Source organism: Suricata suricatta, chromosome 1, assembly GCF_006229205.1.
Source record: "Suricata suricatta isolate VVHF042 chromosome 1, meerkat_22Aug2017_6uvM2_HiC, whole genome shotgun sequence".
NCBI lineage: Eukaryota > Metazoa > Chordata > Mammalia > Carnivora > Herpestidae > Suricata > Suricata suricatta.
Genome location: NC_043700.1, coordinates 190,136,922 through 190,154,728, shown reverse-complemented (window position 1 = coordinate 190,154,728; position 17,807 = coordinate 190,136,922). Strand labels below are relative to the sequence as shown.

General features: G+C 56.1%; 1 protein-coding gene across 1 annotated transcript in view; it reads left to right on the top strand.

Moving 5' to 3' along the window:
- The first annotated feature begins 6 nt into the window (after window positions 1-6).
- PPP2R2C (protein phosphatase 2 regulatory subunit Bgamma) overlaps window positions 7-17,807 on the top strand; it is a 126,799-nt gene continuing 108,998 nt past the window's right edge. Inside the window, exon 1 of the mRNA XM_029952490.1 lies at window positions 7-176. Coding sequence (XP_029808350.1) covers window positions 107-176 — 70 coding nt within the window. The 5' untranslated portion in view covers window positions 7-106. The remainder of the gene's footprint in view (window positions 177-17,807) is intronic.

Genomic DNA, 17,807 nt, shown 5'->3' with positions numbered 1-17,807 from the left:
CCCCTGCTAGGCTGCGGCGGCATGGCCCGCGCGCCCGGCGCGACCTCTGCGGATTGCATCGGTGTGTGGCGGCGGGGCATGCCCAGGGCACCGGGCACGGCCTTCAATGGGCGAGGACACGGACACGCGGAAAATTAACCACAGCTTCCTGCGGGACCACAGCTATGTGACTGAAGGTAACGTACGTGTTGTCTGAGGCCCCCTCCGGCCGGCCGCGGCGTGGGGATGCCGTCGCACCGAATGCCCTCCGAAGGTTTGGACCGCGCGCTGTGTGTCGTGTCCCCCCCCCCCCCCCCCCCCCCCCCCCCCCCCCCCCACCCCCGCCTCACCCCACCCTATCCCACCCCCGCCCCGGGTCCCGGAGGGAGGGAGCCCGAGGGCGCCGGCCTCCGCTGCCCAGCGCCCTCCTCCGCGCCGCCCTCCGGCGGGCGGCTTTCGACCCCCAGGCCCGGAGGCATCCCGAGATGGCCCTGGCCATCAAATTGTAGAAAGGCCATAACTGCGGCTAATCTGGTGAAAAAATCCGGGGAAATTAAATGGCTTAGAAGCCTGGGTTTGCCATTTCAGCCCTGCCCAGAGCCTACAGAATTTTCTAGGCTTCCCACTCCCCGGAGACGAAGAGGGATCCAGCGGGGAAGAAAAATCCATTTCCAGATTCCCCCCCAAGAGGCTCGCTGTCCTGGGCCCCTCCCTGTGCCTCCGAGGCAGGGGTCCCTCGTGGGTGGGAGAAGGCTGCTGGTTTGGGCTTGGTCTTTTATACCTGTCTCCGTTATACTGAGACAGGGCCAGGAGCTGGCCCCAAACTGTCAGAATTTTCCAAAAAAAAAAAAGTGGGCCATGCCATCCCTAAAGGGCCCTGCATTTGGAATCCCCCCAAATCGGCCCTAGAGGCCCAAGCCCATCCCCCACCCCGAAATGGTGGGATCCAGAGGGTCAGCGCCTCTCTCGGATGGACCGGCGACTTCCAAGGCTCTCTCTGCTCCACCTCGCCCAGAGAACGGTGGGCACGGGTCCCAAGCCGCAGCCAGGGTCCCGTGGAGCGAATCCTTAATTTGAAGATGGGGATAGCTAGCCGCGGGGTGTCCGCAGGCAGCAATGAGGACACTTGTGCCAGAGACCTTCCGCGTTTAGCACCTTCCCTAGGGGCTGCAGGACTGGCTGATTAAGTGTGGGTTGTAGCGAGAGGTCCCCTGGTGGGTGCCCCCGTGGGAGGGGCGCCGGGCTTCGCGCTCCGCGGGGCTGGCGCGCGTGGGTCCCGCGGTCAGGGAACCTGCGTGGGCTTGGCGGAGGTGACTCTGACTTCTGGGTGGTGTCCGACGCTCCGGTGCCTGGCTCCGCCGGAAATGAGGCCGAGCGGGTAGCCGGGGCCCCTGCGGAGGCCGGGGAGCGGCTGACCGGCGGGACCCTGGCGTCCTGTCCGGAGAGCGGAGGCAGGGAGTGTAACCTGGGCGGAGGGATGCGGCGGGGTGGCGCTTCCCGCTCCCCGGAGAAGAACCGCTGAGTCACGCTTTGCTGGTGGAGGAGGGGTGGGGGGGGAGGAGGAGGCCGGGCAGCCTGGCCGGGCGAGGGCTTGGCCCCGGGCTAGGGCGTTCTGGGGGCCCAGGATGCTGAAAGCGGCCCTTTGTCGCCTGCCTTGGTGAGGCTGGGGAAGAATCATTGCGTTCTTTCTGCCGGCAGGCTGCCTGGCAGCGGAGGCTGAAAGGGGCCTCTGGCTTGCTGGCAGGTGCCCCAGTGATGTGGCTCTGGCCGAGAGGGGATCTTGGCAGGTCACGCTGGCCTGGCTTTGTGCAGGAAGCCTGGTTTCTCATCTCTACATGGAGGGTGGTGGGTGGGACAGGGCGCAGGACTTGGTGATCAGAAGTAAAAAGCCCCGTGCCTCACCCACAGTGGACACGAGCACACGTTCATTCCTTCTCCATCCCGTCTGCACCCCCCTTCCAGCTTCCGTTCACAGATCTACCAGCTCTCAGCAGAGGGGGGCCAGGGGGAAGTGCTAGTTCGAGTAAGAGTGATGCTTTTAATTCCTCTTCAGTTTTTCAACATACTGTGTACCTACTGTGTGCCAGTCACTTTTAGTCCCGGGGTCTAGACAAGGGTTCTGCCCTTGGGCTGCCTGTATTCTAGACGGGAGCTCTGTGTGTGGTATTGAGGGGAAGGTTTTCACCAAGTCTTGGTCTGTACAGCGGGAGTGCATAATAGCCATCCGGCGTACAAGGTCTTGGGGCTTCTGCGAGGGCCAGGTGGGTGAAGGAGCCACCTGGGAACCGTAGATTGTGAACTGGCAGTTGAAGTCTGTGAAGCACCTACTGTGTGCTGGGGCCTCCCTTTCTATAGGTGAGGAAGTCAGTGCTTGACCTTGGTCCATGCCCCTGGCTGAGTGCCAGCCTGCGTAGGGCATAGGGCTCAGGGGCTGGGACGCAGAGGGACAAGGGGGGGCGGCTAGCAGAGGAAGCAATACCAGTCATTGTTACAATCACGAGGTTTAGGGGCCCCTGGCGGCTCGGTCAGCTAAGTGTTAGACTCTCAGTTTCAGCCAAGGTGATCACCTCACAGTTTGCGAGTTCGAGCCCCACGTCCGGCTCTGCACTGACAGTGTGGAACCTGCTTGGGTTTCTCTCTCTCTCTCTCTCTCTCTCTCTCTCTCTGTCCTCCTCCTCCTCCTCAAAATAAGTAAACTTAAAACAGTAGTAAAAGAGAAATAAAAGAATCATATAAGGTTTCTGGCCTTGCTACTCAAAACCAGACTTTTGCAGTGTTGCATCCTGTATTCTGTGCTGAGCCCAGGGGAGGTCACAAATCTGGACATCAGACAGACTTGTGTTCAAATCCTGCTTCTGACCCTTCACGCGCTGTGTAATCATGGGCAAGTTATTAAACCTGTCTGAGCTTCACTGGCTGCCTTCGTAAAGGGAGAAACAATAATAACTATCTTACATTGTTACGATTAGGATGATCAGTGATTATGCTAATGTAGAAGGCATCCATCCAGCCACAGTGCTTGGTCGACTGGAGGCATTTGATAAATAGTACTCGTATACTTTTTTTCATTTTGATTTCTGGTACTGGTATCATTTAAAAGACTCCTGGAAGAGTTCCATGAGCAAATATGGATGCCGAGATTTTGCAAAAGACCCAGCTCTACAAATTCCTTTTCCACCTGGTCATTTGGCCTGCACATGCTCACTCGCTGCACGCCAGTGGCTCTGGTCTACTTCCTGTTCCTTAAGCAGGTCAGTTTTTCCTTCTCCTTGCCTCACAGCCTTTGCACTAACTGTGTTCTCCATCTAGAATATCCACCTCCTGCTCGTCTCATGGCTGACTCCTCCTCAGCCTTTAGGTCTCAAGTTAAATGTCATCTTTGCCAGTGGGAGTCCTGCTCGAGTTCCTGAATCTCTTCTTATAAAATCTTAAATACTTTGGGAAGGTTTTGTTAGTAATTCACACCCTGGTATGAATTAGAGCAGCTCTTTTTTTTTTTCTTTCTTTCTTTCTTTTCCTTTCTCCTAAACTCTTGGCTCATGTCAGCTGATGGAGGATTGTTGTGATCACTAAGCATGGATGCAGGTCACCCTGGGGCGTAGAGAACTTGGAAAGGTTGGGTGGGTGTTGGGGAGAGCAGTATACTTGAGTCTCTCCAGACAGTAGAAGGACCTGGACCCTTGAGAGAGGGTCTCCAGGGGTAGGAGAGGGCCAGGAAGTCTCTAGACCTTTTTCAAGAGCCAGATATAGCCCAGGAGGGATGCTTCCTGGCCGAGTTCCCTCGGTGCAGCGACGGAGCTCAGCTTTTGGGTGAGTGAAGTAGGCGTTTGGAGGCTAGTCTGGTCCGCAAGCCCCTTCATCCCCCTTCGTGCAGCAGCGTTGTCGGAGCCCACCCTCTGCTGGCTCTGGCCCGGGCAGGCATGGGGGTCACAGCCCATGGCAGGCGGCACGTGCCTCAGGGAGACATGGTGGCAGTCACTGGGTGTCTTTGGGAACAAGCAGTCACTCCCAGGCCCTGCAGCTTAAGGGACCTGAGGGCCTGCTTTTCTGCCAGAACCACAGTCCCCTCCCTGGGGCATCTCAGCCATTAAACGCTGTCATATACACGTGCCTGTTGTATCTGCGGAACGAAACAGAGGCCGTTTCCCGTAGTCCTCAGGGTGGCATGTGGTTCAGAGCCATCTGTGGGTCCCCACGGTTACATGGTTGAGGAGATGAAGCGGGGGGCTCAGTTGAGGAATGGTTCAGGTCAGGAGGGCGTCCCAGGCCTGTCTGAACCCAGCATCTGGGCAGTTTCTGCAGCATGGGATTGTCTTCCTGGTTTGAACGGGCCGTGTGGGGATAATGTCAGCCTTCCGCCCAGGCCGCCGAGGCATGCTATTTGTGGGGGACCGGGGTGCACCCAGATTCACCCCCACGCTGGGGCTGTTGGGACTGATCTCCCCAGTACCCAGCCCCTGGCCTCTCAAGAGAGCTGTGGTTCTCAGTCAGAAACCTGCGGCCAGAGGCCGGGCCAGCTTGGTCCAAGGCTAACGCACCCGTCTTGCAGTGACTGGTCCCAGAACGGACCTGGGAAGAGCTCTGGAGGCTGAGTGGAAAGTGGAGCTGTGGGAGGCTGGGCTCTCTCTGTGAAGGAGCAGGGAGGTCCCCAGGGTTGGCGGCAGCCACCCTGAGACCATGAAGGGGGAGAGTCCTAAGCCAACAACGCTGTTGGCGTCCGAGCCGAGAACGAGTGGCGGCAGGGGACATTGTGACTCCACGGGCTGACCAGGCCTGGTGTCCACCCACCTCTGGCCTTCCACCACCCTGAGCCGGCACTTTTCCTCTTTGCTTCACGCCTTAAGCCGAATCTCTGTGACGTGTAGCCACCGCACCCCTTTCCTGGTTCCCTGAAGACCGGGAGCTGCCCCGTCACCCGCGGCCAAGATCTGAGACCCATGGAACCAAGAAGGAGTTTGGTTTGTTCACTTTCTGAGTCGGAATCCTCGCTGGTCTCTTTTGTTGCACTCAGGTCAGAGCTGCTGAGTTCTGCCTTCCCCTCCTCGGCCCTCCCGAGGAGGCATTCCGGCCACGTGAGGTCCCGCGTGCCCCGTGGGGTCTGGCTCTGGGTCACCATCTTGGGCAGGTCACCCCGTCTCTCGGAACCTGAGTGACTTCTCTGGGTTGCTGACCGCTGGACTCGAGGGATGTGTGGTGTTTGATGTTGTTGCGTGTCCGTGAACATGGACACGGCCCTTCTGGAAGGAACGCTCTCCGTGAACCCAGGGCATGAAACGCAGGGCCCGGGGCCCAGTCAGAACTTAATAAACGTTGTCTGCCAGCGATGATGTCCCTTCGTTCTCAGGGGTTAGAGTGAGGGTAGCCTTGGAGCCATCGCCAGCCCACCCCATCCCCACTCCCCCCAGGAGGGGGTCCCTTATAACGCTACCCTGGAGCTGGCCCAGAAGGAGAGTGGAGAGAGCCAGCTTTGGGTTTGGAAAATCAAGCTGCAGCCTGCTCGGTCTTGACCCCCATTGCTTCCATGTCAGAGTGTCGCCTCGGTGAGCCGTCCTGGACTTTCGCAGACTCGCGCAGTCTCCGTCCCAGGGGCGAGGGGCAGTGCGAGAGGCTTGGGTATTCTCGGTTCAGTCACCCCACCTCTCTGAGCCTCAGTTTCCTTACACTGGGTGGTCCCACGGCCCTCAGGAGCGAAGGCCATGTGACTCCTAAGGTCTGCCTGTGTGGAGGGCTTACTGTGGCTGTTCCATGTCCCCAAACCATCGGCCCCCACGGACCCCACTCCAGAAGCAGCACACTGGTTTATTTTTAATGTTTATTATTGTTTTTGAGAGAGAGAAAGATGGAGGATGAGCAGGGGAGGGGCAGAGAGAAGGAGACACAGAATCCGAAGAAGCTCCAGGCTCTGAGCTGTCAGCACCAAGCCTGACGCGGGGCTCGAACCCACGAACTGTGAGATCATGACCTGAGCTAAAGCTGATGTTTAACCGACTGAGCCCCCAGGCACCCCCAGCCCGCTGGTTTATTTTTACCCAGTCCAAACAGAGAGGTTGGCGCAGCCACAGCCTACGGTTGGTCTCCTGTTCTCTCTGCGGGATGGGAGTCAGATTCTAATAAAATCTGTGCGTGGCATCTCCTGGTGGTTGTAACTTGCTCCAGCTTTTGGTGTTTATCCTTGAAGCTTGCGGAGCCAGGGGATGATTCTGGAAGGGGTGTTTTGGGTCTGGAGAGCGGGAAGCCCGGCTGTGTGAAAGGCTGGGGGTTGATGGCCAGGACCAGAGTCGCAGCACGGAGGGATGAGAAAGAAGTCGCCCAAAGATGGCCACTGTCAGCCATTTGTGATGGTCCTTGTTTTTAATGCTCTCGTCTGTGTCTGTGTTTAGTGAAAGCTGTCATCGCTCTAGATAAATCGTTGTGAAGGCGACTTGTTGTTTTATTTATTTATTTAAATTTATTTTTGAGAGCGAGAGAGAGAGAGGGAACAAGCAGGGGAGAGACAAGAGAGAGGTGGGGGGAACAGAGGATCTCAAATAGGCTCTGTGTCCACAGCACAGAGCCCGGTGAGGGGCTCGAACTCACCGACTGTGAGATGGTGACCTGAGCCTGCAGTCGGATGCTTAACTGAGCCACCCAGGTGCCCTGAAGGCGACTGTGTAAGCACGAGCTTACAGGAGTTTTCCAGGGCTTGGCGGTCCGTGCCATCCATGCGGTCACGTGGGCCCCACACCCAGAAGCACTGGTTTGGGTTCTGTGCTCCGCTGTCGCTCTGTGGGGTTTTTATGATTTTCTCTCTGGATCCAGGCTATGGAAGTGACGTCTGATGAGACAGTGGAGTGGGCATCTGAGCAGAGATGACGCGTGCAAGGCGTGTTTCGGCTGATTTGTGTGGCTGCCTCACACACCTGTGTCTGCGTTGAGTGTCCCTGAGCTCCTGCACACGTGGGCCACCATGTGCCGTGCTCCCACGGCGGGTCAGCGTGTCCGTGACCCTGGAGGCAGCGGTGGGCGCCCGTGGCCCGGAGAAGCCACGCTTCTCCATTTGAACCAGACTGGATTTGGATGCCGAGAGGAGGCAATGACACAGCAAAGAGCGCGAGGGACCGAGGAGCCCTGTCATCCCCTCTTGGCCGCATTCCGTCCTTGTGTGAGCTAATCCCTGATGCTGAAAATGATGGTGACCCAGAAGGAAAGGACAATCCTTATTCATCACTGAGCCAAGGGTAGAGGAGAGTGTGTAGAATGTGCACGCATCAAAAAGCGAAATGAGGGGCGCCTGGGTGGCTCGGTCCGTAAGCGTCTGCCTTTGGCTCAGGTCATGATCTCACAGTTCATGGGTTCAATCCCCGTGTGGGGCTCTGTGCTGACATTTCGGGCCTGAATCCTGCTTCAGATTCTGTGTTCCCCTTTCTCTCTCCGCCCTTCCTCCTCCACTCTCTCTCTCTCAAAAATAATAAAATAAACATCTAAAAAAAGCGCAAAATGAAGCCAGATGAGCTGGTTGGTGTAGCATCCACACTGTGCTGGTAGGAATAAAGTATGCACGCCTGTAGGAACCACCAGATGGAATCGTGTATTTCGGTGATTCTGCATTCCCGTTGAATGCTCTGTGTTTGCATTTCACGCCGGAATTGCATAATAGAATGGTGACTGGCAGAATTCACACTAATAATTCAAACGTGTAGTTTTTCTTTGGCATTAGGTAGCAAATAACACTGCGGTGAGTCATAGGGAAAATGAAAAAGGTTTATATTTTAGTTGCTCTGCTTTTTGAACAGGGCCCTGCAAAGGATGGAACTGGCCCTACTTTACTAGCAGGACAGGCTGAATTCCAGGGGGTGAGACTCCTTGGCCCGCCTCCCACTGCTTTTGGGATTGGTAGAATTGGTGAGAGCCTGTCACCCATTGGGTAGTTTTTCCCTATTGGGCAGGGTTAAAGTATTAAAGGTTCCTGCTTCTCCCCCACCCATGGGGCCCATCACCCCTTGGGGGCTGTTCTAAGGAGGGGGCTGCAAGTCTGTCACTTCAGATTCCAGCCTTGAGACCTGTCTCCCCACAGCCCTAAGCTGAGGGGCAGTAGACGAGGGGTCCTTAGCTCCCCCCACCCCCTGCCCCAACATTCCCATCAATAAAGCAGATTCTTTTGATTTCCCTCTTGTCCGCCTCCCCCGGGGGCCTCCCATCCTGGCAGGGGGCAGGGCTGCCCAACTGGTCACCTCAGTCCCGCCCCCAGACCCCATCACTTCAGTGGCTGGGTGCTGTCCCTGTGATAGATATGCCACCATTCAATTAATCACCCCGTTGTCGGATAATTAGGTGGCTTTTTTCTCTTGAATGACTAACACCGAGTGAATGAACACTGTTTGTGTATGAAGATTCCCTACTCCCACCCCCTCCCCCCCCAACCCCAGCAGCTTTGGAATAATTTCTTCGGACAGAACCCTATGCTTGCAGTTTTATGCAAAAGTGATGAATGTGTTTGATGTTCTCCACGCGTCTCGCCAAATTACGCTCTGTTTTACCACATGCTGATCAGCATTCGATGCCCTAATGTGTTTGACCTCTGCAAATATCATAGATGAAAAGTATTTGGTTTAATTCATGTCTGGATACTGATGAGATAGGATATTTTTTTCCCTTCTGTTCAATAGACATTCACTGCCCTCCCGCCCCCCCCCCTCCCCGCCCGCATCTATGCCAGGGGGATGTTAGATGCTGGATGTGCAACATTGAAGGGCAAGTTCATTGCTGTCATTCAGTCAGCCTCTCACTCATTCATTTGCTGGGCGGATCTTTCTGGAGCTGGTCCTGTGTTTGCTGGGGCAGGGGAGGGGGGGGGTGAGGGCCTGGGGTTCTGTTAAAAGGGCAGAACCTGGGAAGTCTGGGCACGGTTGGGGTGGGCACCCAGGCGGGCCGTGGAGTCATAGGCCTGAGAATCCGGGTAGGAAGGGACAGGGGAGGGACGGATGGGCCACCAGCCTTACACGCTGCCACGCCGCTGGCTAGGAGGACAGTGTCGGAAGGCGTCCCTTGGGTCCCTGTTTCAGGTGTTGACTCGCACCCAGCACCCTGTTTCCCGGGGCTCTGCTTTGGTGACGCTCACTTGCCATGAGCCCTCAGGGTCTCCCTGCTCAGGCCTCCCCACTGGGACACACTGTCATTTGCTTCTGTCCTCTGCTCTCCGGGACAGCCCCTGGAGCCCCCCTTCTCCAGTCTCACTGCCTCTGGGGCAAAACGCTCAGGTCCTAGAAGGCACATTTCCAGAGCGCTGTGGGCGCAAGCCAGGCTTGGTCCTTCTCGAAGTGGGGGCCTGTCTCTCCCAGGGTCTAGGATGCTGTTGGGAGAGTGAGCTGCTGGAGGAATCTGCAACCCACGGCCCTAGGGGGTCCTGCTGGTTCATCCAGGCCCTGCGAGGCAGGTGCTTCGTTTCCACTGCGCCGGTGTCCCGCAGCCATTGTGCACAATGGCCCGTGTGGACTTAAATACTTAGAGGGGCGCCTGGGTGGCTCAGTCAGTTGAGTATCCAACCTAGGCTTAGGTCATGAATTCACGGTCTGTGAGTTTGAGCCCTGCGTCGGGCTCTGTGCTGACAGCTCGGAGCCTGGAGCCTGCTTCGGATTCTGTGTCTTCCTCTCTCTCTGCCCCTCCCCTGCTTGCACTCTGTCCGTTTCTCTCTCTCAAAAATAAACATTAAATTTTTTTTAAATAATTAGAAAACAAGCATAATTGCCATTATTAGAATTAACCATTTATACTATATGAGGTTTGAACACAGCGGCCATCTGCTTCCAGAACACACACGCCTGACTGGGAGGGGGACCCAACAGGACGGGGACAGGAGATCTGTTGAGTTCTGATCAGGTGCCTTGCCTAGGAGGGTCTGAGATTTGAACCCAGGACTGCCTGGGGTGTAGCTCACACTGGGCATGCGGCAATCCGTCAGTCATATCCGTGTGTGTGGTTGAAGGCCATTGAGATGGGCCAGGCAGAGAAGGGCTCCCCTCCGCAGCACAGGGGGTGGGGGCCGGGGCGAGTGTCACAGCCCTGCAGAGCACAGGTGCTTTGTCACTGAAGGGAGTGGCATTCAACAGGGCAGAGGGCGATGCCCTTTGGGACGTGGCATTCTAGTCCATTCCAGGCAGGAAGAACAGCATGTGCAAAGGGACATACGCTTGTCTCCTGACAGCGTTCAGGCTCCTCCACTGGGCCCAGGAAGCAGTTCCCAGCCATCCCTGGGTACATGGCCCACCTGGGAGCCACCGTGCTGCCCAGGACAGGCTCTGCCTCCTTGTACAATGGGGGCCATTGTCCTCCAGGACCCTGGGCTGAAGGGCCCACTGAAGCAGAACAAAGGCAGCTTAGAGGTGCTGGCTGCCCCCAGCAGGGACAGGATCGCCAGCTCGCCAGCTCAGGGCCGGGATTGCTCCGGCTTGGCTTCCTGCATTCATTCCTCCACCCTGGAGAGGTCCTAGCCCTGATCCCTGAGGCTGCTGCTGCTGGAGTTTATTCATTTTTGAGAGAGAGAAGGAGAGAGAGAGAAAGAGACAGAGCATGAGCAGGGGAGGGGCAGAGAGAGAGGGAGACGCAGAATCCGAAGCAGACTCCAGGCTCTGAGCTGTCAGCACGGAGCCCGATGCGGGGCTCGAACCCATAAACCGCGAGTTCATGACCTGAGCCGAAGCCGGATGCGAACTCAGCTGAGCCACTACGGTGCCCCAGACTGAACAATTTTTCAGCCGAATCAGGACTCCGGTCACGTCACCCCGCTGCAGCGGGCTAGAGTGCTTCTACCCCTGTCTGAACAGAAGGGCCACTAGTTCCTTCCCATCTGAATTCTCATCCATCTTGGCAAGGTCCCTGTTTGTCTCAAACATGCCTTTTTATGGCTGCAGGGCTTGAACCAGGACCCCAAGTCCCGCACCTGCGTCGGGGTGTTCTGTCTCTTACGTCTTTCCTGATTGAGACCAGCCCTCTATCCCATTTTCAGACCCACTGACTGCCCAATGGGTGACACTTGTGACTATTTTGGAAGGATTATGGTTTCACCCCCACCATCGCCAACCTGTGTCCGGCTCCGAGTTTGGCCAGGAGGGTCTAGAAGGCTAACCGGTGGTTGTGCGGATCCTGGGAGTCACCCCGGGAACGTGCCTCCTCTCTCCTTCTGGAATCTTCCTCACCCTTCATCAGCTAACAGACCTGGGGCATCCTTCTTCGCCAAGACCTAGCCAGATGTCAGGTTCATGAACAACAGCAGGGGGTTTTGTGTTACATCATTGAGTTTTGAGATGCTGTTTTTACAGCAATAGATAATTTGAATAGTCACGATTCCCAGATTGAATTCTTAGTCCTACCCAGTTCGTCTTCCTTCCGAGGCCCCTTGTCCAGCTGTTGCGCTTTCCTTGCTTCTGTAGCTCTTCCAGAGTCTTCCAGAACTTCCTTCTTCTGTATGTTACCCCGTGTCAATTTCTGTTATTTATAATCAAAGAATCCTAATTCCCAGTCCTGGCCAGGAGGGCGATTCAGCTCAGATCAGAAGACAAGGCTGGAACCCGGTCCCTTCTGGACCATCAGGAGACACGCACAGGGGACCCACCTGCTTCCTTCTACACAGCTCAGCGCCTGCCACCCACCATGTGTTGGGTACACATGTAGTCGAGTGACCAAGCGGAAAAGTCCCACCTTTCCCCCTGACCAGCTTCCCTGGGCACAAGCAGTCTTCTCTTTGCAAAGTTCAAATACCCACGGATTCTTCACGGCTCCAGTGACATCGGGCCAGACCCGCAGCCACACGGGTCAGACTTGAGGGAGTTACGTCGAGTGTAAACCTTGCTAGTAAGTCTTCAGTGTACAGATCGCCAAGAAAAGAACAGATGCATGTTGCAGAGCCTGCCAGGTCACCTCTTTCCGTGTCTCTCGCTGCGGGTCACACACAGACAGCAGAGCGTGTGCTACGTTACCTCCTTGTCTCTCTGCGGGAGAGCCACGTGACGCTTTACGAAGATGGAAAATCAGAAGAGGGGGTGGGCCAACAAAGACGACGCTCAGCAGGGGAGTGGGAAGAGTCCTCCGGGAGAAGCGGGGGTAGAAAGCGAACGGACTTGTAGAGGAAATCGCCGGTCCCGGGGGCATCGGAGCTCCGGCCTGAGGAGTCTTGTGTAGCCACAGGCACCAAGTGAGGGAGACCCTGCCCTGGTAGCTGAAGAAAGTGGCTCCGAAGGGACGGAGATGCCCCAGAGGACGGGACTCTGGAAGAGGCTTCGCCGCATCGGGAGCACAAAGGGATTCGATCTTGGAGGCCGATCTGATCTTGGGAAGACGGCTCTCCAAGGCCCGGATGAGGTGCCAGCCACCGGCGGGAGAAGCAGCCTTCAAACGGCGTTTCATACGCTTCTTTGTATAAAGACACGAAACACTTGATTTCTCTCAGGGTTTCTAATGCTTTGAATCACTGAACTGAACAAATACTGGTTTTACTGTTTTTCATTTCCCTGTACGCTTGTAACCATCAATAAGAGAGTTTAAAAATTTTTTTTAAAAATGTTTTTTATTTATTTTAGAGAGATAGAGAGAGACAACATGAGTAAAAGAGGATCAGAGAGAGAGGGAGACACAGAATCCGAAGCAGCTCCAGGCTCTGAGCCGTCAGCATAGAGCCCGATGCAGAGCTCGAACCCATGAGTTGTGAGACCATGACCTGAGCTGAAGCCGGACGCTTAACTGACTGAGCCACCCATGCACCCCAATAGAGTTTTTAATGACTTAAAAAAATTTTTTTAAGTCACAGAACATTTGTAATTGCCAGATTGATTCTCAAGATCATTTTGAACAGTTTGAGCGTGCAGTCATTTTTATGCGCCCCCCCCCCCCCCGAGGACTCCCTGTTCTTATTTCACATGGCCCTCCCGCGCGTCAAGGCCACGGTGATGTTCTGAACTCTGGCTGGGGGATGGCGGTCAGTATTCTCCTTGTTGAAGGCCACGGCTTGAGAATGTGAAAGAGCGCAAAGCCCTCACTGTGGAAAAGGCCGGCAGCCGGCAGACCACCGAGAGAGGGACACAGGCCTCACACGCCTGCTCTGCACGTCTCACCGTGCGGACCTCCCCCCAGCCCATCTGCTCTGGGCACAGCCCGGCGTGGAGTGAGCTGGCTGGAGTCCGAGGCTGAATCAGAGTGGCCCCCACACCGGCTCTCGGCGTGGAAGGGGATGAAGACAACCTTGAAGATTTTATAGCCCTGAGCACCGAGCACCGGAGAGGCTCTTTACTGAAGGTGTGAAAATGTCATCCGTCACAACGTGTCCCGTTTCTTCAGGCCAGGGAGCTAAGCTCCGTGGGTCCTCAGCTGCTCCTCGCGAGAAGATTTTAATTGTATTTCCCTATTTCATCTCATTACAGAAACGTTTGAAAATGCAGAAAGCAGAATGGGGGGGATGCCATCCTGAGGTCCAGCTGTGCTGTTTCCTGTTCACCACCCCCTGCAGACGGTCACGGAAGTGTCTTTACAACGTTTAACACAGCGAAACGTTTCCCCGCATCATCAGTTTCTGAGTGAATAATTTTTAATGGCTGCGAAAGAGTCCACTGCGTAGATATAATGATTCATTCAGTAACTAGGTGCGGATTCGTTCCTTGGACCAGGGTGGATGCCCGCAGTCGGTGTGCCGGGGGGGTGCAGGGGTGCGGGATGGAGGAATGGGGCGCAGCGCCTCCCCGGAGAACGCCTGGAATCAGGGGGACGGAACCAGATGTCACAGCACAGGTGCTGGGGGCCGGGAGACGGGGGTGGGGGGCCCCCAGCTGGGACGGGCTTGCAGCGTGGGAGCCGGGCAGAGAGGCCGAGTCCGGAGCGGAGAAGTGGCAGGGAGGGAGAAGGGGAGAAAGCGTTCCCGGCGCCCAGAACCAGCCTGGTGCTATGGTTTTGGGAGCATTCACCTGTGGGGCTTGGAGCCCCCCGGGCAGATGTGGCCAAGAAAGGGCCCTTTGTCATCCGTCCAGGCACAGAGGGAAGACAGAAGGAGACTGGCTAGTGGCCAGAGATCCCTGGGGGGTTGCAGAGGTGAAGGGGGCCTGGGAGACGTTCAGAGGAGAGGCGAGAAGGCTCTGGGATGGGCATGGCCGCGGAGGGAGGGGGAGGGGAGGGTTGTCGGCGAGCCCTGGTGGAGTGGGGAGGAGGGCTGGGCCTCCCCTCGCGGTCTGTCCCCAGATGGTATCACAGATGCCAGCGGGCCGAGGGTGGAGAGTCCTCCCTGCTCCTGGACTCCGGCATCCCAAATCCGGGTGTGTTTTTTTTTTTAAGTTTATTTATTTATTTATTTATTTAGAGACAGAGTGTGAGTGGAGGAGGGGCAGAGAGAGAGGGAGAGAGAGAGAATCCCAAGCAGGCTCCGCCCTGTCAGATCACGACCTGAGCTGAAATCGAGATTCAGGTGCTCAACCGACTGAACCACCCTGGCGCCCCTCGACTCCCGGAGTTTTAAAGGGAGCTGTGATGGGCATCCTTGTGAATGCGTATTTCCCTGTATTTCACACATTCTTGTCTCGGGCCACCTGGGAGGTCGATTTCTTGGTGAAACGATAGGAGAGTTTTCAGGGGCTTGAAGAAAGATGTGAATACCGTGTTGGCTACTAAATAAAAGTAAAATTCCCCAAAAATGTTGGTACGGGAGATCCTCAGAAAAGTAAATGCCTGTGTGTCGTGAAGTTCTCGTACAATCGTGGGTCACAGCGAGCCCATCGGGCTGCTCTTTCTTGCTTAGGAAACAAAGGATCGACGGGCCCCGGGGGGCTCAGTCGGCTGAGCGTCGGGCTTCGGCTCAGGCCATGACCTCACGGTTCGTGGGTTCGAGCCCCGCGTCGGGCTCTGTGCTGACCGCTCAGAGCCTGGAGCCTGCTTCGGATTCTGTGTCTCCCCCTTTCTGTCCCACCCCCATCATGATCTGTCTCTCTCTGTATCTAAAAAATAAATAAATATTTAAAAAAAAGAAAGAAACAAATAGACCGATTTCAGCTGTGGCTCGTGGAGACTCCTGGCTCGTTTATTGCGTCTTGATGGGTGTCTGGTGGTCACGGGCTTCGGCTCTGCCGGAGGACGTGTGCTGCGAACCTCCGTCTGCACCTACAGACGCTCTTGTCTTCATGGGGAAATGACAGTGGGGGTGACGGTGACAAGAGAGCCACTATTTCTTTCTTCCTTCCTTTCTTTTCTTTTAATATTTCTTGATGTTTTTATATATTTTTGAGACAGAGAGAAACAAGCTGGGGAGGGACAGACAGAGAGGGAGACAGGAGCCGAAGCAGGCTCTGCGCGGACGCCAGCTATCCTGGTGTGGGGCTCGAACTCACGAGCTGTGGGATCATGACCCAAGCAGGAGTCGGACGCTTAACCGGCCGAGCCACCCAGGTGCCCCGCTGCCATTTCTCCTCTGCTACGGTGTCACGAGACCTATGTTCGTGATCCCGCTGGAACGTTATACCCACCCGGAGTGGGGGGGGGGGTGACCCCCTCTTGTATATCAGGAAGCAGAGCCCCGTAGAGGTCAGGGTACACGCCTGAGGTCACCCGGTGGGTGTTGCAGTTGACGAAGCTCTCTAAATCATGGTGACGGAAGACGCCGCCTGTGTTATTGTGGCTTCTGGTGCTAAGGGTCAGGAACTCGGGCAGGTTTGGCGGGGCAAATGGGCTCTGCATGGTAAGTGGGGGGGGATGTGCTGGCTGGTCCACAGGGTCCAAGACGGCTTCACTCACGTGTTGGGCGTGGTGGGGACGGCTGGGAGGCTGGGAACACTCCCCTGGAATGGTCACCTTGGCCCCTCCAGGCTGGTGGTCTCCGGGGTCCGAATAAGCCGGCAGCAGATCTGACTTCCCGACCTCCCAGGAGTCCCCTCTCCAGTTGTGTGACTCCGGTTGAGTCACCAGCCAGCCCAGGCTGAAGGGGATGTGGACTCTGCCTCCAGATGTGGGAAAGGCCAGGTCCGCCGTGGAAGAGCAGATGGGATGGGAGACCGCGCCAGGGACCGCAGACGGCCGGTCCGGCCAGGCTCGGCACTCGGCTCTGTGTGACCTTGGAGCTGCTGCTTCTCTGCGGAGAGCCGCATTCTGCCTTCCTGACCGTGTCCTGGTCAGCGTACAAAACGCATCCTGCACTTTGGCCGACTTGAGTACGGAGTTTGTGATGACAGGGATGAACTTGGGGCCGCTGTGCTCAGTGAAATAAGTCAGACAGGGAAAGACAAACGCCACACGATCTCATTCCTAAGCGGGATCTAAAAAGGCCGAAGTCACGGAAACAGAGGCTAGGGTGCTGGTTGTCAGGGGCTTGGGATGTGGCAGCGGGGACGTGTTGGTCCAAGGGCACCAACCTCCGGTGATAAGGTGCACAAGCTCTGTGATCTCATGCACTGCGCGGTGTGTATATGTTGGAATGTTGCGGAGAGAGTAGATCCTAAGTACTCTCAACGTCAAAAAGAGTTGGCACTTTTGTGACGTGGTGGAGATGTTAGCTGACGCTGTGGCCGCAATCATTGTGCCGTATTTGAACGTTATCAAATCGATGCATTAAACTCACACCCCTTAATCATACGTGATGTTATATGTCAATGATAGCTCAGTAAAGCTGGGAAAAAATAAAACCAGGAGACAAGAGGTGATAGGAGCTCTCTGTAGGGGGTAGAATAGGTTTCCTGCAGACCTGCTCGGGCGGTGTGGGTCGCCCCCGCCCCTCCCCCTCTGCAGGTGCACTGCCCGCAGCCGGGAAGGTGTCACCGGGTAGACTGGGCCTTTCTTACCAGGGCCCCTGCGGTGAGGGAGGGCAGCAGAAGAGAAACAGGTGAGCTGGCTGTTTTTTCTGCTCGGCTTGACTCCAAGGACATGCTGACCTCCGGGATCATCTCCTTTGCTCGGGCCTCACGGAGGCAGTTTTATTGGAAACTGTGACGGCCCAGTGGCCCGGTCCCAGACACGGCGCCTGCCCCCTGGGCAGTGGATGCCATGCTCTGAGTGAACGTGATGCAGGGAAGGAAGCTGGGCTGCCATTGAGTGAGCCCAGTGTGCCTGCCGGGCGGTGTCCCGGTGCTGTCACTGTCCCCATTCAGCCGGGAGCTCAGGGACCTGAGTCTCGCTGCTAGGACTCTCCCGAGCCTGTGTGCCCCTGCCCGCCTGACTCCCTTCTCCACAGGCTGCGCCCCTGCTGGAGAAAGAAGCACCTTGGAGAAGTCAGCCTTAGAATCTGAGTCCCTGACAATGACCTTTCCCCTTCCAGACTGTTCTCCTCTGGAGCAAGGGAGCATTGGGGTGCGTTAGAGGCTCCCCTGGGTCCCCAGCCTCAGAGGAAGTGTGGGGGGCTTCCCTTTCCTCTGTGTGTCAGCAGAGATCTGTGCACCAGGGTGCACGCAAGCTCTGGGACCGGCCCGTGCCTTGAGTTGGGCCAACACGAAGGGGCTCAGCCTGAGGCCCCAGTGGCCGGGATTCGTGTGTTTAATTAAAACAAATCAAAACAAACACAAAAATCTAGCTTTATTGAGATACAATTCTTATATCATGCAATTCAAATGGTTTTTGGTATATTACATAATTAAGCTTTTGAAAATTGAGACAAGATAGTAGAACATAAAACTTGCCAATTTACAGGCTCAGTCGGTTGGTTAAGTGTCGGATGTCAGCTCAGCTCAGGTCATGATCTCGTGATCCGTGAGTTTGAGCCCTGCATCAGGTTCTGTGCTGACAGCTCAGAGCCTGGAGCCTCCTTTGGATTCTGTCTCCCTCTCTCTCTCTCTGCCCGTGCCCTGCTCATGCTCTATCTCTCTCCATCTCTCAAAAATGAGTAAACATTAAAAAAA